A 24,200-nucleotide genomic window follows, 5' to 3' on the forward strand; every position below is an offset into this window, starting at 1 on the left:
GAATGAGGAAGCACTACATACCAATTAAATTATTAAGAAATAAATAACAGTTGAAACATAATGGACTTTTGGCAATGGTCACTTTGGAGAGCAACTGGGATTCTACAGAGATTTACACCTGAACACAGACTGCGGTCCATAGATAACCCCACATACACTGCCCATGAAAAGTGTAAACTCCTAGAAAACATATATATTTGTTGGTTGTTTTTTTTTTTTTTTAATACATAAATGCTAGCAGTGCATGGACATGACGGCTGAAGGAGTCCTTTGGTCACCAGTCATTGTCAGTCACAGGTCAACAGGGAGGCTGTCGGACAGAGAGATGACCAATGCTCAAGCAATCAGAAGCCACATCCGTCCATTTCTGATCACTTGCCAAGCACATGTCAAACAGGCTGGAATTTGAGAATGGCAAAGCTCAAGAAATGACTGGAATTCGTTAATTGGTCTGATGAGGTGGACAGATCTCAGAGAGTATTTGCACTCTAACTGAAACATGTTTTACTCGTTGGGTTTGTTTTCCAAGGCAAAGAACAAATTTGGTGAGGAGGACTCCAGACTACCTGGATGCATAAAAAAGCTGACCTGTAATGCTAAAAATAAGCAGGAAACCTTTTTTCCACATAGTGGAAAAAAAAATTAAGAAAGAAAAGCATGTTTCAGAGGTTAAAACCAGAAGATTAGAATCAACTAGGAGCCTGCCTGAGCTGAACCAAGGAAAGCAAATAATGGGGACATCACTGTTACTATGCACCACAGCTTCAAAAGAGGGAGAGAAAGGCAGCTACCTACACACTGAGATTTAAGAGGATGTTTAGGAAAAAACAGGCAGGAACAAACACCAAAGCAAATACTTTGTCTTCTGTTTCAAGGAAGACAATAAAATGATACACTGAAAATGAGGATAGGATAATAGTTATTACCATATACAGGGCGAAACAAAATTAGACCATTTCAAATAAAGAAATAAGAGTATCTGGATAATCTCCATCCCACAGCATTGAAATAATTGGCACACCTAACAGTGGCAGAAATGCCAAAAATAATCACAAGTGGGAGGAGAAAGGAAGTAGTTTGGGAGAGAAGGAAAAGCAATCTCAGTGTTACAAAAGCTTAAGTATGACTTTGATAATACAAGATCTAAACAAAAGAAATAAAGGAAATGTAATTTAACAGTGAAATGAAGACAAGGCAAATTTGACTTTGCCTGTGTTATTTATTCCTCAAAAAAGGATAATACAGCAAACTTAATCCAGAGTCAAAGCAAGAACTGATGTGATACCTCACAGAATAATACTTAGGGTACAGCCCTATAATGTTTTAAAGACTAAAAAAGCACTGGCTCAAATACAATAAAAACACACAATATCGAGACAAAGAGAAGGTACTTCGTTCCTCAGGTTTTGTGAGATCAGGGATATTAAGTAAGTTAATGTAGTGACTGTATAAAAAGAGCAGGTATCCACTAATGACTTATGGGAGACCAAAGTTTGGAGAATTCTCTGTTCCAGAAAGCATCTCACAGTCTTTTGGGCTAGCTAGAGCAACACAAATGCAATGAAATTTAAGTGTACAAAGTAAAAGACAATTATGAATAATGACTTCTGCTGCGATCTGGGACCAATTAACAGGAAATGAAGTGGAGAAGGGAGATGTCAGAGCATCAAAAGATCACAGGATCCCATTAGCCCTTCCAACAGCTGTTTGATCCTGATGCTTTGCAGTAGTTTTACACACCGACACACTCCTCCCTCAAAGAAAAAGAAAAAAAAAGGTATTTTAGTAGAAAAACAGGACTGATGAATTATATAAAGCATTGGTATACCACTATTCGTAATTTTATATATATATATAGTATATATATATAGTGTGTATATATATATAGTATCTATCTATATATGTATATATACTATATATATAGTATATATATACTCTATATATATAGTGTGTGTGTATATATATATAGTATATATAAATATAGTGTGTGTACATTTTTTTATATATATATATATATATATATATATATATATAGTTGTAGCTACCTAGTCCAAAACAAAACAAAAACACATGGCTTCCTCCAAAACCAATCCAACTGAAACAGGTACAGAGAAGACTACTCAGAAAATACAGGATAGGGAAAAATCTATTTTATAAGAGGAGCTAAAGTACTTGGGATGCCTCAGCCTACTCAGCCTAGCAATTAAGTGCTGAAAGCAACACAGCTCTGTAGGTGTCTTGTGTATGGCAGGGTAATCTCACAGGAAAAGGAACAGGGTTTTTAAGATGCAGAAGCTGGTCCAAACCCAGAGGGAGGAAGCACCTGCCAAACTGGATGGGGCAGATCTGGAGCAAAAACTGGTTTCAGATGAAATCTCAAATACATGAGGAGCAAAGTCAACCCAGGTTCTCCCAGTTTGCTGCTTCAGGTATTCAATCTGACCAATTTCCTAAGAGGCTGTTCAAAGAAGGTTCATTAACTCACCACATGCTATATTATAGTAATTAAATTGCATATTGATACCTTCTGCTGATATCTGAAAGACAGAAAAAAAATAATTATCCGAGAACCTGCTGCCTAGGTCCGGAGTGGAAGGGCTCCCACTGCCCCGAAGCAGGAGGTATAACACAAGCTGTGCTGCAACATGAAAACAAACTTCAGCAGCGTCTGCACGGCACGTTGTCCCTATTTTTACTACTGAGTGCATCTTTCCTGGGTCAGACTTCTGGAGTTTAGGTATGGCCTGTTCCCCCCTCAGCCAGACATTTACATTTAGCACATTCCCTGCTATAACAGGGATGTAGAAAAAAATGTCTCTGATCTTTTTTTTGCTGCCTCCCTAGGGCAATACTACTCTTTATTCACTCTTTCAGTCTTTTTAATAAGGTTTTAAATGAGTTAGAGTGAGCAACAGGCCCATCTAGATTTAAACTTTTCTTTTTTACATGACTCTTTGGGGAAATTGTCCCCTTCAGCCCTCCATTCCCAAGTCAGCTGTACTTTAATAGTCCATTACAAGAAGAGAAACAAATCTCAATATTTACTTTTTGTTGAACTATCAGATAAACGCTGGGTCTATTTCTGTTCTATTCACATTCTCCCACAATTTCCATTACAAGGTATGCACTTAACACTTTGACAAGAAGTTCCCCACTGCTAAAAATCTCAGTGCTAAAAGAAAAAGGAAATATTTCTTTAGGTTTTGGTTTCAAACAGAAATAAATTTTCAAAATTAAACTGGAATTCCCCCAACTTACTCCACCACACAGCAGGCTCACACTGTCTAGCAGCTCAGAGACATAAACTCTAGATGTTGCAAAGTGAATTTGAATCCCATTTTGCTGGAAACACATTTAGTTTGCTTAACTGCCCTGGACTACCAAGGAAACCTTCTTTCGGATTCATTTGGTTAGAAATGCCTCATGGTAAGTTTTGTTCTCTTCTTGAGTTTGCATGGCATCCCACAAACAGGACTACCTGCACTGGGTATAATACACAAAATACAGCAACATCTAAAATTAACCTTTAATCATTAAATTGTAAAGATATACATACCCACACATTATTTGTCTTCATATGCTTTGTAAATAAGGCGTGAGGCCTAAAAAGGCTCTTTCTAAGATACTTCAATAGATATCACATGCATGCCCCAAAATGACAGGTTTTAAGCAAATGTACAAATTACTTTGCATGTATTATGCCTCTAGTCTTTTGGTTTGCCCCTTTTCTTTTTTTCTTTGAAGACAAGTTCAGTTTGCCATACCCTTTTGGGGTTTTGATTTGGTTGGTTTGGGTTTTTTTTTTTTTGATGTTGTGGGTTTCTTGTTTTTGTTTGTCTTGTGGGTTTTGTTATTATTGTTGGGTTTTGTTGCTGTGTTTTGCTGTTTGGTTGTTTGTTCTTTTTTAATGTAACAGTAAGCTGTGGAAAAGCAGCAGGCTACTGTCACATCCAAAGCAGTAAGACGAAGTATGAAAGGAGAAAAGCGCACTTGATTTGCGTTACTCATCCTTTTATCCCTGCTCGATGGTGATTTTACAGTTAATAAAAGAAAAAAAAAAAAAAAAAAAGAAAGAAAAAAGATAACTGAAGGGAAGAAAAAAGGGCAAAATTTATATTAAGCCTTACTTCAGCTTTTTTTTTTTTTTAAATTTTCTCACTCTTTTCCATGTGTAAATGGTGAGATTCAAACCCCATTAAAAAAGCCTTGGTAAGACTTGTATATTAGAAAAAAAAAAATCACATGCATATAAGGAACTGAAACTACAGTACTAGAGTTAACAACCTGTTTTATTTCAGTTTATGTTGAAGCGTTGGTGTTTGCAGGTCATCAACCTGTATGCCACATTTCTGCTCTTCAAATTCTGATTTTGTCATCCCTACAAGAACTCCCCCGCCACTGTCAAACCTTCATGCTGCCGGAAGAACTGGTCCACGCACACAGTTCAGAGGAGGTTTCAAACTGGTACGGGTATTTAACCTCCCACATTAAACTCGTGCACAGCATGCTTTCAAAGCACATATGAAACACCCAGCTATCACCAACAGCTTTTCCATGTTGTGACATTGCAATTAGCAGTAATATTAGCTCCAGGAGCTACGGCCACCCCACTATGTTGCTAGCCCTAACATCTCCTGTGCACAAGTTCATAGCAGCTGGTGGTACCACCTACTTCTGCACTAGAGACCAGCCAGGGAGCTTGACATCAGGGGAGAGGAACAATATCTCAACTTGTAGCTCGAGCTAGCAACTTGATGAAAATAAGCTTGTTTGTGGAAGTATACCGGAGTTACCTGTAAAAGGGAACTCATTTGGGAGACTATGATACTGTTTAGAAAAAATATATTTTAGGCAACATGAATTTGATCATTCTGAGAAACCCAGATGTTCCACAACTGAGGGCTTTCTTGACCTGGTCCACTCCTGAACTGTATTCATTGAAAAGCAACAAAAGAAAGATGCTAGGGGAAGAACACCAAGGGCGGTGGAAAGACCCATTAACATACAGGGTTGAGAGCAAAGACCCCTCTGTTGGATCTGGGTACTGCCTGCTGCTGCTCCTAGCTTTGGGGCAGCCAGCAGGACCTGCTGTCAGCACACTCAGTCCTCTAGAGAACACTGTCACTGCTAGAGCCAAAGGTGGCTCAGACACATAACATGGTACAGGAAAATTAGTTTCAAAAAGCATCAGCTCAAATCCAGAAGCCTCACTGAGGATCCTCTGCCTTCCAGCCTGGATCCTGGGGGATGCACAGGTCCTTGGCTCCTGCCAGCAAAGGTAGTCACACCAAACAAACTGTATATATATAACGTTTCAGATGGAGCTCTCATTGCCACCCAGTAAAGTCAAGCCCACCATTACTTGACTTGGGAGACAGCATCAACGAGAGAATCAACATCCTGTTATTGAACTTGCTGAACATCTACCCTCTCAGTTTCACCTGATCAGCGTCACCGTTTTAACTAAATTATTCTCTGCAAGGAGGTTTTCCGGAGCCAAGCCCATAAACCAATCATCCGTGAAAAACCATTAGGACTATTTCCTTTTCACAAATTGTGTAAGCAACACAGATCCTATCAGTCAGGGCTGGAAGAAACCCATCATAATTTTTCTTTCCTTTCTCCCTCCCCAACCCAATACATAACTGCTCAGTAATAAAAAGCAGTTTTCTTGCTTTTATGCATTTGGCACATATCAGCCTTTGACTATGCTAAACAGAGCACTTCCTCACGCATAAAGCATCTGTTCTCTCCTCCTTGTGCTTGTGTGAGCTCTATCCAAACAACCTGAAGAGACAGGATGTTTAAATTCGAAAATTGCTCCCTGGAAGGCATAAAAAGGAGCTTTTTAAAGAATGTCATATGTTCCTGAAAAGTAGCCCAAAGCATTGTGCTATCTCTGCCTACCTTTCATGGCCCAGTATAACATTTCAGTATAGCCCCCATCGTAAGCAGTTTTAATTTAGGGCTCAGTGATTAAAAAAAGTTCAGAAAAGTTCTTCTACAAAACACTTCTGACAGTGACAAGATATTAAGACCTCCATGATACACATAATTCTAACTGTACACACATTTTAGTTTATTCTGGGAGTTCACCTATTATCCTCCCAGACGTCAAAGACAAAGCTCCTCCTAACTCCAAATGGAGCAGAACCTCGCTCAGTTGTTAGACGCAACTCTGTAACATGATTATCAGCAAATTGAAGTAGCCTTGACCACTGGGCACTGCAACAACATGGGGCATCACCTGGCATCCATCATGTGTCTGTGTTTGATGGTGTTGTTACCCTCTTCCCTCTGCACTGCCCAGCCAGAGCACCCCAGCTCCCCACGGTTGCTTCTTCAGAGTCACAGAGCCAACCCCAATGCTCCTTCTCTTTCGTTTTGTCCAAAATGGTTTAACTCCAGTAATTATCCATCTAGCTAATGTTACTGAAGCCAACTGACAAAATATATATACACACTTAAATGTTTTTTTATTTATGTATATATAAAGAAAGAAAAATATAGGGTCTTTAAAATATTAAAGTTATTATTATTAAAATATTGTTTTTCTATTCCTGCCACAAACTTGTGGGTTTTTTTGGAAGTTCAAGATTTTCCTCAAGTGGAATGTGTTTACATGAGATGCAACAGTAAAGAGAGTAAAAACATTAGTAAAAGGGAAGCATACAATTGTTATTAAAGCACACAATCTATAGTTAACCAATAAGTAATCTGTTCCCAAGTATACTTTTTTAAATTGTTCAAGTAAAGGACAAACGACATTTTCCAGAAACCCTACAGTAGAGAGCTACTCATCTAGAACCTGAATTCATAAGAACCAGACTTTATTCTGCTTGAGCCTTCAAAAGCCTGAGACCATAAATAAATAAATAGATAGAAAAATAAATAAATTAAATAAATAAATACATAAATAAATAAATTCAATATTATAAAGTGACACTTGCTACCCCTTGACTCATGACCTATATAAATTAGCTTATCATGGTCAGGGTCTTCCTCCTCCCATTCTTACCTTCCAGATAAAAATAATGATTCTGTTCATCCAAACATAACATTTAACCCACAGCCAGGTTTTTAAGTTTAGTAAGGAATATTTTGCATTTTGAGAAGTGTGGTACACGCAGACAAAGGTCCCTCAGCAGTTATGTGCCACAACAGATCTTCTCCTGTTGGGCACTTCAGGCCATGGTAAAATACAGCCCTGCAGAACTGTCTACTAAAGCTTTAATAAAAGGCCAGTTTTTTGTTAACACCCCTACTGACACAGCTATAGTCTCAGGTTCTTGAACAGCCATAACTAGAGAGACGATCTCTGAAGTATTTTTAAAGCCTAATAATTGCAGACTTATGTGCTATTAACAAAAATGTCAATAATTCCAAGTATATATATATATGTATGTATATAAAGTATTTCTTTAGCATTAAGTCTTTTGCATGCCTGAACAACAAGTCTCAATGTATTCTACCACAGAGCATATTTCTCTCTGTTTCACACACATTGCAAAATGACCCACTTCTTCTGGCCACCATAAAAAAAATGACTACCAAAATTATTAGATGTTTAGCATTTCCCTAGCAGCCCAAACAACACTATGCCTTTAATCTAAACACATGCATTGATACTACTTTATGGAAATGTTCACATTGTAGAAGCAGCAGACATACATTCACAAAACAGACTCCTAATTTATATACACACACATGCTCTCAGGCAGCCTGTGCTCCCCAGAGGAACAGCCTGACAAGATGCTCCTAAAAAGTCCTATCTTCGTCATACGTTCTACATATCAAAAGGTACATGTAGAAGTAAATGCCTCTTTTATTGGAAAAATAGAAAACAGTTGTGCTTAATAGTTTGACACCCTTAGAAATCTCTTCACTAACAGCAAAACAGAGTAAAATTAGCTCTTCATCCTGGATCAGGCAGTGAAAAAAAGCTTTATTTAAAGGCCAGGTATATCGTTCCAGCTAAATGCAAGCCACAAGACCTCAACTGACATTTACTTTGGCAACCTCACACAAATCAAGATCACTCATTCTGCCTTCAAAAAGGGATTTAGGATTGACCATGTTAATGGGTCATTGTTCATTTTTAAGTGTGCCAATTCATGCAAACTTGATTTTCAATAGAAAAAGTCAAGTCACAGACGAAACTCTTTCAATTTCCCTTGGAAGAAAAGAAGCTTTTTGTGAAAGTTGGCAATGTCCTTTGCCTTTTCTCCAATTAAGAGAACAAAGTTGATGCAGGAGAGGTGGAGCTAGAAACACAGAGAGCACAGAACAATCTGTGATGTAACCTGTAATTGCAAGGACCAAACAACCTTTTTTTAACCAAAGCACAATGAAACGGCCAAGCCACAAACAAAAATCAAGGATGTCTAAGTGTCGTACGGAGACAACAAAGCTTTAAAGGTCCCAAATCTCCCACCGCAGAGATAAAAAGGGGAAAGGTTGTATACGGAGCGTACAGAAAACTGCTGAAGAGGAAGAGCAACAATACGAGTATTATTCTTTTGTCCAGAAGAGAAGGGCGGGTTTGGAGGAGCCAGGCGGCACCTTGCCTTGCCATCACGCCTGAGTGTCCTGGCACCACATAGCCACAGCCGACCTGCTCCGGCACAGGCTGACCTGGCCACAGATGGCTCTCCAAAATTCCTGCCTGCTTCCTACACCAAAAACACTTTTCGCTGCACTTCTCAGTCTCTTAGGAGCTACCCCACAAGTGATCACAACTCCAAGTCTTGGGATTAGAAACATTTCAAAGGCAGTTCTGTTAAATCTCACTATCCTCTCCTCTTTAAAAATCAGCTCTTACCACTATTTACGCAGAGTAAACTTCACTAATCTTCATGCAAATGTATTTGGGTGTTTAATTCTTGGTGCAGGTAATAGCGATGGATGTTCTTTCCATGACTAGAGAATTTTCCTTGAGCTAATTGAAAACAGGCACATTTTGACTAACACACATAACTGCCAATAGTCTTGCAGGGAGGCAATGCAAGAATGATTTATGGGCTGTGAATATCACGTAAATCTGTCTTCAAGTAAAAGGATCTTCTCTACACAGAACACGTTTAAGTACTCAATTACCAAAGTACTCAATTACGTATTTCCTAACTAAGCAAAAAACCCCACTGCATACCTTAGCCCTTCTTAGAGGTGTCACACACCAGGTAAACAGGTATCAGTCATAGCCAACCAGAGAGAGAAAACAAATGCTCAATTAAAACATTCTTAAATTAGATTATTTTGTGCTTTTTCCAAGTCTTTAACCATCCCATTTTCACATCACCTTAGTGTTCACCACTTGCTTGTGGCCCAAGGGGAAGGTAACAGAATCTCCTGGAAGCTGAGAGTTTTTACACCTATAACAGCTGTTGTATACATCGTCTTTCTCACTGCCTTTTCCAGCAGCAGTTCTTATTTCATTTTCATTTGAGACCCCCCAATTTCTCACTACTATACAGACAGGGAAATAAAAAATATCATTTTTTCAAGGAAACTTTTGATAAACATCAAACACTTGAGCAACTATGCTGGTTCCTGGTGGAAGCACATTCCCCAAACAACTTCAAGCATGGAATTTTCTTTCATTTAACTCTTGAGCATCTGGATCTCATTCCAGGTCTCATGTACCTATCACATAACAGATTAACTTGAAGCAAAACTGGAGCTATTCTCTCTGTTGATATTCACTGTCTCCTGGACAGATGGAAGCTCTGACCACACTGAGCACAGCAGATCCCTATTTACATTGCAGCAGGAAAGCCAACATCTATCAGTGACTGGCAATGCATTCAATGAGGAAATTGATTTTTTTTTTTTTTTTCCTAATGGAAAACCACACTAAATAATTTGTAACCACATTAAAATCTCAAAAAAAAAAAAAAAGTTTCTGAATTTGGTGATCACTGATTTAGTTGGACAGTGCTGCACATGTAAAAACTGTGAATTCATAAATTCATTTTCCAAGTTCTAGCAGAAACTAAAACTAGTCCCTCAAGGTACAGAATACACTTGTATCCTTGACCAGCTCCTCTAAGAGACTTACAAAAAGAGTAGTTTTGAGTCAGAAAACAGGAATGCAAGAGAATGAAACATGACATTCTTGGCGAATTAGAGAAAAAAAATGCCTATCTTTGTAAATGACAAATTTTGCATGCCCATTTTGACTCATCAACAGTGGACTGTGCTCATGAACATCACACTCTACTAAGCATGGTGACATACTTGCAGGCAACTCACCACAGAACAAGATCACAATCCATTTTCCACAAGGGTCTCTGGCAGCTGTCCCACATCTGGCAGTAAATCAGGACAGTACGAAGATGAGGCACAGTTGAACACAGTGACAAACTACAGCAGCTCCACACAGCACTACTATTGGTTTTACACAAGGCGATTGTAAAAAGACTGCTTTCTTGATTTACTTCTACTGTAAACAATGGCTTCACCCCCAGCATAGCATCTGGCTGGAGAGGAGTATTAACAATGCACTGAACACTCTCCATGACCACAATACTTGATTTCACTCCTCTACCTTCAGCAAACATTCAAAAAGGATACTTAAAGCACTTATGAGCTTGGAAAAAAATAGCATTTGCACCTGCAGGGTAAATTTCAAAAGTCTCAGTACAAAACTTCAGTATTTGATAATTAAAAGCTGCTTGCATATGCACACATGTAAATATGGATGGCTCCAGGCAGAAATGGTTTGATTTGCTTTTGAAGTGCTGATCCTTCAGGACTTGATTTCAAAACTTAGAAAATAACTGGTTTTCCCCCAAAGCAAGGAGAACATCTAATTTGTAATTACATGCTCACTTTCAATTTGATACTGGTGAGAAGTTACACTAATCACAGACCCAGTCCGGCACCCAGCGGAGCACACACAGCACAGGAACAGAGGTCAACATACGCAGGTACAGTACGGGCAAAGGGACCAGCTCGGCAGCTCAGTGAGCTAATAGTACAACATGCTTCATAATTGTAATTGCTGCCCAAAACCTACTAATTTTCAAGGGATTCTTACAAATCCACAATTACAGAAAAGCGAATCCTGTCATAAAGCAGTGAACACTATATTCACGCAGTCCTAGAGGGAGCACTTTCAGCAGTATGGCTCATTAGAAAGGTATTCTTGCATTAAACACCAATGCCAAAGAGAAATGTTAATGCAATACCCCGGAGCCATGCTGAAAACCGGGTTGTGGTAGTGAAGTGGCACCTACTGAATTGAATCCAGTATCCCTGCGCCATGGAAGGCCATCAGAGCACAGCGATGGCATTCTGCTTTGTTTTCCAGAGATCAAGCACAGCTCATTATGAAATCTTATTCTACAAAACCCACACCATCTATATCAGTCAACATATTGAGCATTATCCTTACCACAATGATTGGGAAGAGAATCCATTTACCCTTCTGCCGTCCAGTTACCTTAACACAAAACTACTGCAAAACCTCAAGAGCACTTGGGGCTGCTTTTTCTTCTGAAACTCTGCATTTCTTTAGCACAGCTCCATTACAAGAAGAAGAAAGCAAGCCGCCTCAAATGTTTTGCTGGAAAAGGAATATAGCTATGAACAAAGGTTAAAACTGAAAACTTGAAACTGCCTAGCAGAGGTGTGGCAGCTGAAACCTGACAGAGTTGCGTCACCAAGATTTTACTTTGGCAAACACGGTTTCCTGAATTCAAACAAATCGTAGACAGAACTATCTTTTGTTCCAGCAATAGGCAATTATTGCATAGACATGCTTTCAAGGTCACTAACGGGAAGAGTAAACTACACCAGGATGTGTCAGTCATAAGTAATGTCTTGAAAAAAGTTAACACCAAGCAAGACATATTTAAAGCCTTCCACGCTTAGCAGGATGCAAAGTGCTTCCTTCCTTCCAAATGACCACAAATAAACATGAACAAAAAGATCCATAAAAAAAGCAATAAATATTTCAGAGGTTCATATTCTTCTCTATTATACCTCATAGTTAACATTATTTACAACCTAAATAATTTGTTTTACTCTGCCAAAGTAAGACAAAAAACTAAATGTCTCATTTTAATTATCTTGGTAGAAGAAAATGTTGCCTTTGAAACAATTTTAAGAAGAGGAGAAAAAAATATTAGCCAGGGACTTCATTCTCCTTTATATTAAGAACTCTAATGTAAAAGCATATTTGGAAAAGAAGCATTTTTGTATTTGTTAATGTCAGGCTATGTGAGCTATATCAACATTCTCCTTAAAAATAGGACAGTAATCTAATTACAAGTCTCGTATTGATATTAATAAAAACATTTGCATTTAACAAATGCAAAGTCAAAAGCTGCAACCGTTCCTAGAAATGCCACTATTCTTTTCAAGAGTTCAATAAATACACTCAGATTAGTATTGACAAAAACAGACATGAAAAAATATTTAGAAACACACATGATAGGCAAGAGTATTTAAACAAACAAACAAATCACCGACACACGGGCTTTAGAAAAAATACAAAGCACCCTTAAGGAACTGAAACAACTTCTATTCAGAATAAGGAGGAAGAATATCGCACATTTATGTGGCAGGGAGGTTTTACACCTTTCTTGACATCAGCTGATGATTCCTGAAGTTTGATACAAGATACAGCACTAGACAGACCACCGTCTGTTCTCACACTGAAGGTCATCAGGTGTGTGTGAACTATTGGCTTTCCTACACGACTGTTAAAAACAGCAACTTCTTTTAATTCACCTGTGTGTTCCTCCTTCAGTTATTGTGAACTGAATACTGCAAACTGAATACTGAGCGATAACCAAGAAAACAATGTGATTGTTGTACTTTTTTTGCCTTTGACAAAGGTACGAGTTGTCATGTCTACTACTTCTGTACTTCAGGATGAACAGCTACACTTCAGCTTTACCATCTATCAGAATATACAACGCTACCCAAACATTACAAAAGCAGCTTTGGTAAGACAATGCTCACCAGTGGTTACTGGATTTAAAAATGCTTTCAAAGCACCTGACACAGGAAAATCATACTTGAAGATTCACTGAAGCTGCAGAGATGAAGAAAACGAATTGATACGATGTACCGCCTCCAGCGAACACATTCTCCCTCTACCTGCATACACACACAAGCAATTATTAACTCCTGTAACTCAATGCAAACAGTAATAAAATGTGAGGTTTTTTCCACTGAGTTAAACTTAAGCACCTTCCTTTCGCAAGACTCAGAAACATGCATTGAGATAACACTTTGACACGAAGCCTCCTCATGCCCAAGAAAGTACTATATGTCCATAACATAGAGACTTCAAAGTGCAGGGTTTCTACTTGAACACATCTGCACAAGCAATTCACATGTCAAGGATTTACACACAAATACATGGGGTAAAAAAATGTAACAAATCCAGTACTATTGTGGTAGGCATGTAAACTGCTCTGTAGATGTGCTCTCTAACACATAGTGAATGAGAGAAGAATACTTGTTAAGTGCATTATAAAGTTTGAAGCCCCTCTGAAAAGAAAATTTAATGACATTTGATGTTTACAATAGGCAACTTGTTAAAATTTAACCTCATCAAAGCAATAGCTTATTTCATAATTACAAACTATGGAGCTCCCCATGGCACAATAGGAGGGTATAACCATCAGCTACCATCTGCACTAGATAAGATAGTTCTCCATCATGATTTCCCAAAACGCCTATGTCCTACAAATTCAGCTTATAATTTCTACATCATATTTTGAAACTGCACAACAGATCTCAGAAATCTCAAGGAGTGACAAGAAGATGCAAAATACCCAACCTGACATCAACCGACTTATATTTCTCTCTAGTATGAGAAGAAACAAGAGTTATATTTGACAGCCTCAAGATTGACTCTATTGCACCAGTCTTTGCTCAAGTCTCAGATTTTTATTAGTATACCCAAACGGAAATCCATGTGCTACAGGGCAGACCTCAGCTCCTCACAAGTATTTTCCCTGGTGACAGCAGTGGCTGTAAAGCAGCCAGAACTGGGCAGATGAAGACAACATGGCTCCAGCAGTCACTAGTGCTTGGAAGTACTTGAACTGCTCAGGCAGTTCAGTTTCCAGCCAGAGCAATTCCTGTTTAATTCTGTTTACATTCACAGAGCTAAGGGTCCATGACATCTCCATTGATGCTACAGCCTCGTAGCAACTCCCTAGAAGTGGGAGAGAAGAAGATACTTACATGATTTTAAGACAAGCTGAACCTGGTGATTTTCCCAAGAAAAAGTCAAGCAACATACAAATCAAAGCATTTGATTTTTTGTTTTGTTTTAAAAAGGAAGCAAACTTATGTTCCTCCCACCTCAGGAGGACCGGACGCACACTGAGGTCATGAGCTGCCCATGCGGTAGAGCTGTATTTCAGAAAAGAAAAATAATTCAATCTGATGAGACTACTGGTGAATCCAACCTACACCATGTTCCTAAAAATGGACATAAATGGAGAAGCAAATGCTGTCCATAACACATTCAGAGATACTTTTCTCTGGAGAAAAGAAACAAAACCACACCTCTGAAATGTGCTTATGTCCAAAACCATAAGAATTCCACACTTCTCTAAAACCAGATTATTTACTGTAACACCTCCCACTTGCCACTCATACAAATGTCTAAATCATCTCAATTCTCAGGAGAGTTCTCAGCTTCAGTAACCTCCAAAGGAGATGTGTTTTTCACTGTAAACACTAATTCTGTGAGAACAAGGATAAGGAAAGAAGAGTGGGTGGGAGTATTTCCTTTTCCTTGGATTTAGTTTTGCTGAGTGTTCATTGTTCACAGGAGATGTTCTACCTTTCCATTGTCTCATATGCTTCTCCCACCCCTTTTTTTTGATGCTTTGGAGACAAGCACTAAGATAAAGCAACCTTTTTCTTCCACGTACTTAAAGTTTGGTTGCCCAATTCTGGATTTAGGATCTTCATAAAGGCACTCTTATCTGTAAACTCATGGTTTTTGTGTCCTCTTCCTTCACAAATTAAGATGGTAATTAAGCCTCTGTTAATCCTCTTAGTCCAATATGTTGTCCTCATCTCCTTGTTGCTCACTTGTGCTGCTTCATCAGGTTATTCTGTATTTTCTCATAGACCTGCCTAGTCTTAACCAAATTAAATAACTGACCATTCTTATCCACTTTTTTGGTCATTTCACCACGTTGCTCACACTGACAGTAAAAAGCACATGTTTGGAACAGGGCAATCCCATCATTGTTAAGTCCTACCAGAATTCTTTGGCATATCCAGCTGGTCAGGACAGTTAGCTGGGCTTCAATGCACCAGCTCGAGCATCCTTTCATTTAACATCCTAAAGCCTGACACTAATTAATTCTTATTAACGAGACAAAAAAAAAACACAAAAACACCTTAAAACCAAAACCCCCACAGAACTAGAGTACTTCACCACCATAGTCTCACCATTTTTTTTTTCCTTTAACTATTGGAGAAGGAACTATATCACTTCCTATTTTTGTAAACCGACAAATTACAAAGTCAACCATTTGCTTCATAGGCTTATTACCCTTCTGATTTCCTTCCCATACATTTGTCTGATATATTTTATGGCTTTCTGTATTGGTTTTGCTAGGGTTGAATTCCTCTTTTCTGAAGGGCCTCTGTTGACTCAGCCTTGGTGTACCACCCTGTCTTCCTGCTTCCCTTTTGTATTTTTTTTTCTTCCCTTCAGACATATGCATCCTTTCTGATACCGGATGTTACTCAAACTATTCTGACCTAAATTTAATTATTCAAGTTTCTTTGCTTCCCAAGTCAAATTATTGATGCGTAGGAGGGCAGGAATTAAATCCTTTCTCCACAAAGTCACTGGGCTTGTTTGAGCATGGCATTAGTTACCAGTTCAGGGTTACCACTTCAGCAATACTCTTGCATACTACATTTAGGAAAATATCTAGAAAACTTCTCATATGTGAAAAAGATATCATGGCTTAGTTTCCTTTATCTACCATAAAGATTTTCAAAACATTTTTGACTCAGAGCTAATCTGCTTTCACTTTAAGCAAATAAAAGGGGAAGACAGAAGAAGAAAGCCTGTCTAAAATGTAAATTAATTTATCTTCCCAACAACACAGCCAGCATGTCTAAGTTTAAATAATTACAACTGGTGTAGCAGAACTTGGCCAACCCAGTCAGCTGCCTCTGTACTTACTGCACACAAGAGGCAGGCATTTAAAACTGCAGAAACCTGTTAAAGCACGTTGTGCAGCTTAGTTCATCTTTCCAGATCAGTAAGTAGTACTAAAATCCACTAAATACCTCTTAATGCAGAATTGTATAAAATAGTTCTCATACTGGCAAAAAAGTCCTCTTCCTCTATACTCAGAGTCATAAGAAACACAGAGTAACCAAACGCAAAGAGGAAAAATATTCAAAAAGTAAGATATTTCAAATCCTACAGCTAACCAGAATTAAGTATCAGAAAATGTTCAATTTACCAAAAGAAAAAAAAAAAAGACGACAACATCACCCTAAGGTACACAACTCTAATTATACTTCTGATACTATCTGTATCAGCTATTATCTAAGACTAGGAACACTCATTGTGTAAACACAGGTTATTTATTTATTTTTAAAAGACCTTACACTCTACATACAAAGAATAGAGGCAGTGGGCTTGTTATTATGCCCCTTATAATATAATTTGATGAAAAATTCAAGCCACAAAAAAAGCAAAGGTTGATCTATACTTTTTTAACTGTAAAGTTCATCAGTATATCAATAGACAATTAGGTACGGTAACATTTCTACTTCGCACATATACACAGATTTGGGGTTTTTTTTGATACAGCAGTATTTTAATACAGTTAAACTCAGTACTACCTGTAACTTCAGACTCCTATATGTGGTAATATCTGGAAACCTTTAATTATTTAGAAATAAAAAAACAATTTAGCACTTTTAAGTCTATTCTGTGAACGACACTCAAGTTCAAATTTTGATTCAAGTAGAAAAAACAATTATCACAAACCAGCCACAATTTATTGTCTCAGGTCACTTTATTAGACATGCCAGAGTATTTTACAAAAGCACAAATAGAAATCTCAGCTCTTTATGTGAGTTTTGAAAGCATACACATCTTCCTTAAAACAAAAAAACAAAAACTCACCTCATTCATTATGAGCTTTTTTAACATTTTAGATTGTAAACACCTTATCTTTCATGCCTACCTATTCCCTGGTTGTGAGACCACGAATAAGCCACCCAGGTAAAAGTGCAATTTTCTATACCATGCCTCCTTGGTGGTATTATTATCATACCCTCACACATTTTGTTCAGCTTCTTCGTTTTTCTCTTCCAAGTCAAACACAATCCTGCTTTTTCAAGCACACACAGTATGCAATTCCGTACCTCCCTAACAAAGTTATTATACATACAGTACACACTATCACTACTGTCCACTGATGCTTTTTAAATGTAATCCTATACTGCAACATGTACTTCTGAAAGATCAGTCACTCAAGTCAGATGGGTTTAGATATCTGTAAGCATTGTTATTTCCACAATAACAACTATAGTCCCAAGATGCAGACAGACCACAGCAGTAAGCACTGGACATACAGAAGGACCTGGGGAGTTTACAGATAAGGTTTATAGCCATTTGCCATCTGGTTTAGCAGAAATGGGAGAAGCACTGGAGTGAGCAGTGATGTCCCACACTAAGCAAGGTCCAGCTGAGAGGACTGATGCCTCAGATGGAAAATATCTGCTTGGAAACAGCCTACACCAATTTGTGTGTGTGTGTAGGTGACTGTCTTAACAGATATGAATTACATTTCCATTGCTTTTCCTTAACAATGCCATCATTTTTACTTTACACTTGAAAAAATAAATCACAGTGAGAAATAGAGCAGAAAATAGATAAAAGTCTCAAACATTGGAGCTGACAGTTGATTTATGGAAGTTATACTTTAATCTCACATCTCCAAGCTAAGCTTTAAAAGTTTAGGTCAATAGCTACTTAGGCTAACTGAACAACCATTTATGCTCTTTTTTAAATACCAACTATATCGAAGCAAAACACAAAACTCACCAAAGCAGAGAACAAAAATATTATTCTACAACTAAAGCAATGCAGAAGAGAGGAATGTGTAGTTATTTTTAAGCATGTCTGTGGAAGTTGTACAAGATATTTCATACTACATTTCCTTTAGTCAACTTATGAGCCAGTACATGTAGTAATGCCTAATCAGTATTTGAGGAAGGATGCATTTATTGCTGAAATCTCCAAGAGCTGCAATCAATAGATTCTGTTTCTGGCACACAGAAGAGACACATGATTTCAGATCAGTCCTGCTACAGCAAGCTAAAATAAAAACCTCACAGTCTTTCTATGTCATCAGCTTATTTTGCTCCACTGCTGACAGAAAAAGATATTAGTATTGACTCAAACATCAACAAATGCAACAATCCATTCAACTTGGAAAAGTTACAATAACACCTTTTTTACAAGTTCGCTCTTCCTTAAACAGCGAGCTGAGGGTTAGAAGTACTTAGTGTGTCATCTCCCCAATCTTCTGCTCAGTTCCTTAACTTTATTTGTCCTGCCCTGTAAACACGCAATAAGGCTGCAACAACCAATGATAGGACAAGGGGCAATGGATACAAACTGGAACTGGAGGTTCCACTTAAAATTTGAGAAGAAACTTCTTCTCAGTGAGGGTGACAGACACTGGAACAGGCTGCCCAGGGAGGTTGTGGAGTCTCCTTCTCTGGAGGCATTCAAGACCTGCCTGGACGCCTTCCTGTGTTCTGGGTGTTCCTGCTCCGGCAGGGGGATTGAACTAGATGATCTTTCGAGATCCCTTCCAATCCTTGACATTCTGTGATTTCCAAAGTACGAAATTCAATAAGCCTTGACTTCCCAGAATTCAAAAAGTGCCAAAACACCCATATATGATTTCCCTTTTAAAACACACACACACACAAACACCACACGCACACAACAACACAAAAAAAAACCCACACACCCAAACCAATAAACAACCACATGCACACCCAGTCCCAAAAAAACATTTTCACATTATACATCCATCTTCCAATTCTCTTCCATGGCAATCAAAGAAACTAACAAAGTACATGGACACCTAACAACCTTTCCAGAAAGCCCTTATTTAATTAGATCAGGGCTCATGTCAAAGCAATCAAATTCAAAATACTTTATTCTAGTTAAAGCTAATGCTGCCTCTTCTTTTCCACATAAACAAACCACTAGCCTCTTCATTCAGCAAGAAACTGCAAATAAACTTGTTTTTCCATGAGACATTTCAAGTCACCTCTTGCATACATATTACCTGGTAGTATTTACAGATTCTTTCCTTTGCTTAGTGCAAACTAATCTGCACTCATGCAGATCCTCCTGAATTTAAAGCAATATATAAAAATGGAGGAGTTATTGCATAATCTGAAAGGTGAACACAGCTTTCTCCTTATGAATTATTTCTATTCCTGTACACATGTGTGGGGGGATGTGTGTGAAGCAGTTAAACTTGTTAATAGTCTGTAGAGAACGAGCTGAAGGCAACACGTTCTTGCACAATACGTTCTTTTAAGCTTGCTGAAAACTGATGCAACGCACAAATGCGCATCTTCCTTTCTTATTTTTAGCACGAGGATCCACTTCCCTGCTGCCTCAAGCTACACGAAGGGAATATTAAAATAATCTTCCAGTAAGGAAGAATTCTGCATGCTTACTAGACAGGATAATTATCACTGCCCTTGCAGTACATGCTAATTGTACTTGGCTACAGATAGTTAAACAAATACATTCAGAGACTCATCATCTGACTTTCAAGCTGCATACAGTGAAATTCACATTTTATAAATATTTAACTGGAAGTAAAAATGCTGAGGCTTATCATAGCTGTCACAGCTTTGAGCAACTGAATCAATTAACAATAGAAAACCTTAAGACAATACAGATATGGGAAGCTTGCGATTACTCACAAAAACCTAAGTGGAACAGATTGCAACACAATTTCCCAGCTCCTGGAGCAAGTGGCCATGTGTTCTCATCAGATCCCACCAACACAGAGAAAAAGCTGCCGGTCTCTGCCAGCAAGTTGTTTTAAGCACTTGCCTGCACCTGAGGGAAATAAGAAATGCAGCAGCAGAGCCAGGGGAGCAGTGGGATGCTGGGGAAGCATCCCATAGCAAGATGCTGTGGAAGAACAGGCCAGGGCAGCACCACGGGAGATTTCCAGTTCTTCAGGTCTGATGCTACAAAGTATTATCTGCAGGCTGAATTGTATTTATATGTAGACACATGTATTTATATGTAGACACACAGAGCAGATCACACTTCAGCCAGCACTTTAAATCTGCAAGGGGAAAAAACATTCAGGAAGGTAGAGGAACTTCTGCATTTTTCTTTTGCTTTGTGGTAAAAGCAACTGAAATGTCTAATTAGACAAATTTTCACAGAATCACAGAATGTTAGGGATTGGAAGGGACCTCGAAAGATCATCTAGTCCAGTCCCCCCACCAGAGCAAGAACACCCAGATGAGGTTACACAGGAAGGTGTCCAGGTGGGTTTTGAATGTCTCCAGAGAAGGAGACTCCACAACCTCCCTGGGCAGCCTGTTCCAGTGCTCTGTCACCTTCACTGAGAAGAAGTTTCTTCTCAAATTTAAGTGGAACCTTTTGTGTTCCAGTTTGAACCCATTGCCCCTTGTCTTATCATTGGTTGTCACGGAGAAAAGCCTGGCTCCATCCTCGTGATCCTCACCCTTTATATATCTGTAAGCATTAATGAGGTCACCCCTCAGTCTCCTCCAAGCTAAAGAGCCCCAGCTCCCTCAGCCTTTCCTCATAAGGGAGATGCTACACTCCATCTTCTTTGTTGCCCTGCACTGGACTCTCTCCAGCAGCTCCCTGTCCTTCTGGAACTGAGGGGCCCAGAACTGGACACAATATTCCAGGTGTGGTCTCACCAGGGCAGAGTAGAGGGGAAGGAGAACCTGTCTCAACATACTAACCACCCCCCTTCTAATACACCCCAGGATACCATCAGTCTTGGGGACTGATCATACAGAAGTCAGTGAACAGATGTCTTAAATTGCCTTTAATTTCAGCTTTAAACTTGTTTTTAATTCCATTAATTCTTTCATTTTAACTCCAGCTATTCTCCCATTTTTTCTTATGGTTTCTGTACCTCCCTTGATGTAATCCACAGAAACAACGAAACATTATAGACTTTCTGCCCTCTTGCAGAAGAAGGTTCTTCTTCCTGTTCTACCACAATATTCACTGGACATAAAATGTAATGCAGTTATGGACTGAACACCAGCTCCAGAAAACCCCAGGAGCTTCTACATTACAGAATTGTCTTTAGACGACCTCAGATAAGACCAATGCATGACAGGAAAGTAGAAAAAAAAAAAAAAAAAAAAAATCACACTTCCAGAACAACACACAAACTTTTCATTTCTGCTTCAGTAGCTCATAACAAAGACAAGCTCAAAATTCATATTAAATTCATCACCAGCTTTCTTCTTGTCGAGGTATTAAAATGAGCTGTTTTCAGAGCCCAAGTGTTTTAGTTAGAATTCACGGCCTCATACCTGCTAAAACCACAGAATCCACTGAAATTATGCAAAGCTTTGACTTACCGAAAAAAAGCAACAAAACAACAACCACCCAACCTTATCTACAAGAAGAACACCAGCTACTAAAAACAAAACAAAAAGCTACATCACAGCCTTGAAAAAATAGTCATCTGTAATCAGAACCATGCATTTAAGCCTCAGTACCCTGTGAGATACTCGAGTATTTTTGAAGGACCACAATACAGGCTTCCAGCATTTATCTTTCTCAAAACTGCTACTGAGATTTAAACCTATGGAACTGACAAAAAAAGTAAAATATTTATACCATGTTCTTTACTGCATCAGGGGAAAAAAATAGATCAAAAAGATTAGTGAAAGTGCAAAACTTTTACATCATTATCTGATAATATGCCCTATATAGTATCACGTGCACAAGCTACAAGTATATTTTCCCATCTACATTGGTTTTTGAATAAAGACCTCGACTTGGCATGAATGTTATGCTATCAGTAAAAAACTAAGCTTCCATCAAGCTATTACAACAGGGCCTTCTTAACTATATTTCTGTCTTAAAAAATAGTGTATAAAACCCCACAGGCAACCTGATAAAATTCCTTTCTCTGGACTTTCTTACAAAACCACATGCTGAAAAATAGAGTTTTGGATCCCATTGCCACCATTGCTTCATTCAGTCAAACTGTTCTGTCCCTGCTCAGCCCCACTAGCTCCACCTAACAAACTTACAGATCAGGGTCAGATTTTTATCACAAGTTTTTTGTGCTTATTTCTAACAGCACAGATTAACCAAAAGCTCAACATGAGTGTTCCTCAAACTGATTGCAGCTGCAAAATAACGACTAGATTACTAGTAATTATTAGAATAGCAATTATATTCTCCAAAATTAACTTGATTTTTAAATTTCAGTGAGATTGTCAGACCAAGAGTTTTAAACACCTTTATAACTGCACATCAAGGGCTATACCCAGGGGTACACATACCTGGTTATCAATAAAACTGCTTAAAAGTTAGTGGCCTTCTCCAAGCTACAGCTACTGATTTGTGGTAGAAACTTGAAGACTGCACACGATCCTTACTCAGTCACTACAAAGGCCAAGATCTCCAGTGAGTATATACAGTGAAAACAGAATAAACAATTTCTGCCTGCGGTACCATATGGGAAATTCCCACCTGTACATTTGCTTTTCCCTCTCAAAACCCTGCCCTATTTTCCCAAACATCAAAACCCTTTCTTGCTGCAACAGCAGTTGAAGGTGAACTTACAGCTCCTCCCAGCAGATACAGCTTGCTGCCCAATTCACATTAAACCACAACAAGACAAAAACTCACCTCCCACTGTCAACAATGAAAAATAATTAAAAAGACAACAACAACAACAAAATCACACATCTTCCATCAGATAAATGAGGCTGCAAGCTGATAGTGCTCCACTGTATTTGACAGCAGATTATTTTTAGGACAGTGACTACTCTTCAAGGTATGCTAAACAGGTTTTATTCAAAACTGAAGGCATTATCTTTATTGTAAGTACTCCTGCTGGCATCAGTCTATACACCTAGCACCTTAAGCAATAGATCATTATTTTATTTTGTGCTTTCAGCAAACTCGAGTGTTTAAGAATATTAATAAAAGGTCAATGCATTTCCAGCCTCATTTATATTTGACAAGTCAATATCTCAAGTACCATGCACAGCTGTATAAATTCACACCTGGAATGGTTTTTTTTGCAAACTCATTCCAAGGATTTTTAGGATTTTGGTTTGAGTTTTTCTGGGGGGTTTGTTTGTTTTTTAAAGTGAGTTGGAAAGAAAGTGTTACAGATTTTTATTATAACCTTCAAACAAATTGGATCAACACTTAGGACCAAAAAAATAAAAATCATATGCAAATTTTCAGTAGCAATATTTTGCTAATTTGCAGCATGCTAGTTCTGATCTCTGCCACCGTATTTTCCTTTGCGGGTGATGTTCTGACCATTGAATTTGCTAATACAAGTCAGTTGTACGTAACAAAATGAAATGTATGTATGTAATGAAAATGAATGTTCATTCATCAAGATGTCTCATAGAGCAGATTTTTCCATAGATCCATCTAATTCATCTACCAAACACCTGTCCACTTGCAAAGTCAACATACTGTTGTATCTTTTGATAATCAAAGCTGCTTGGCTTAGGTAAAAGGCATTCAAATACACCTTTGTTGTTGTGCAAACTCTTCCAAGACCAAATCAAACCAAAAAAAAGAAAGGAAAAAATGTGTAAATAATAATGGATCTAGTGAGGTTAGAAAAATAAATGTACTGAGGCATGATGGCAAGATTTATCTGAATTATGTGTATATATCTGAAATACAAGATACTCGTTTGAACACACGTGCCTGTCAACACAGCAGATTGTGGCGGCCACTGGTGAGTTTGCCAAGGAGGGGAGGGATGGAGAGGAAAGTGCCAAGGAGGGAGAGCAGGAACAGTGGTATAAAATCCCTACAATCAACACAAGATTTTCATAAGAATCTTCCCTTAAAATGGGACTGTTGGACTAAAGTCTTCCAGCATGTAGCTGCTGTGCAACACTGGAAAGCCTGCCTGTGTCCTGAAAGCCTTCTT

The 24,200-nt window shown here is 38.4% G+C and overlaps 1 protein-coding gene across 5 annotated transcripts in view; it reads right to left on the bottom strand.

Annotated features, from left to right (window-relative positions):
- The window catches only part of EML4 (EMAP like 4), a 163,268-nt gene that overhangs the window by 111,605 nt on the left and 27,463 nt on the right, over window positions 1-24,200 (bottom strand). The window contains exon 1 of one of the 5 annotated variants that reach the window (XM_065058314.1): window positions 11,396-11,435. The exons of the other annotated variants lie outside the window; for them this stretch is intronic. Within the exon in view, the coding sequence (XP_064914386.1) occupies window positions 11,396-11,420 (25 nt within the window). The 5' untranslated portion in view covers window positions 11,421-11,435. Of the gene's footprint in view, window positions 1-11,395; window positions 11,436-24,200 lie in introns of those variants that run through there. 5 annotated transcript variants of the gene reach the window in all.

Source organism: Columba livia, chromosome 3, assembly GCF_036013475.1.
Source record: "Columba livia isolate bColLiv1 breed racing homer chromosome 3, bColLiv1.pat.W.v2, whole genome shotgun sequence".
NCBI classification, from domain to species: Eukaryota; Metazoa; Chordata; class Aves; order Columbiformes; family Columbidae; genus Columba; species Columba livia.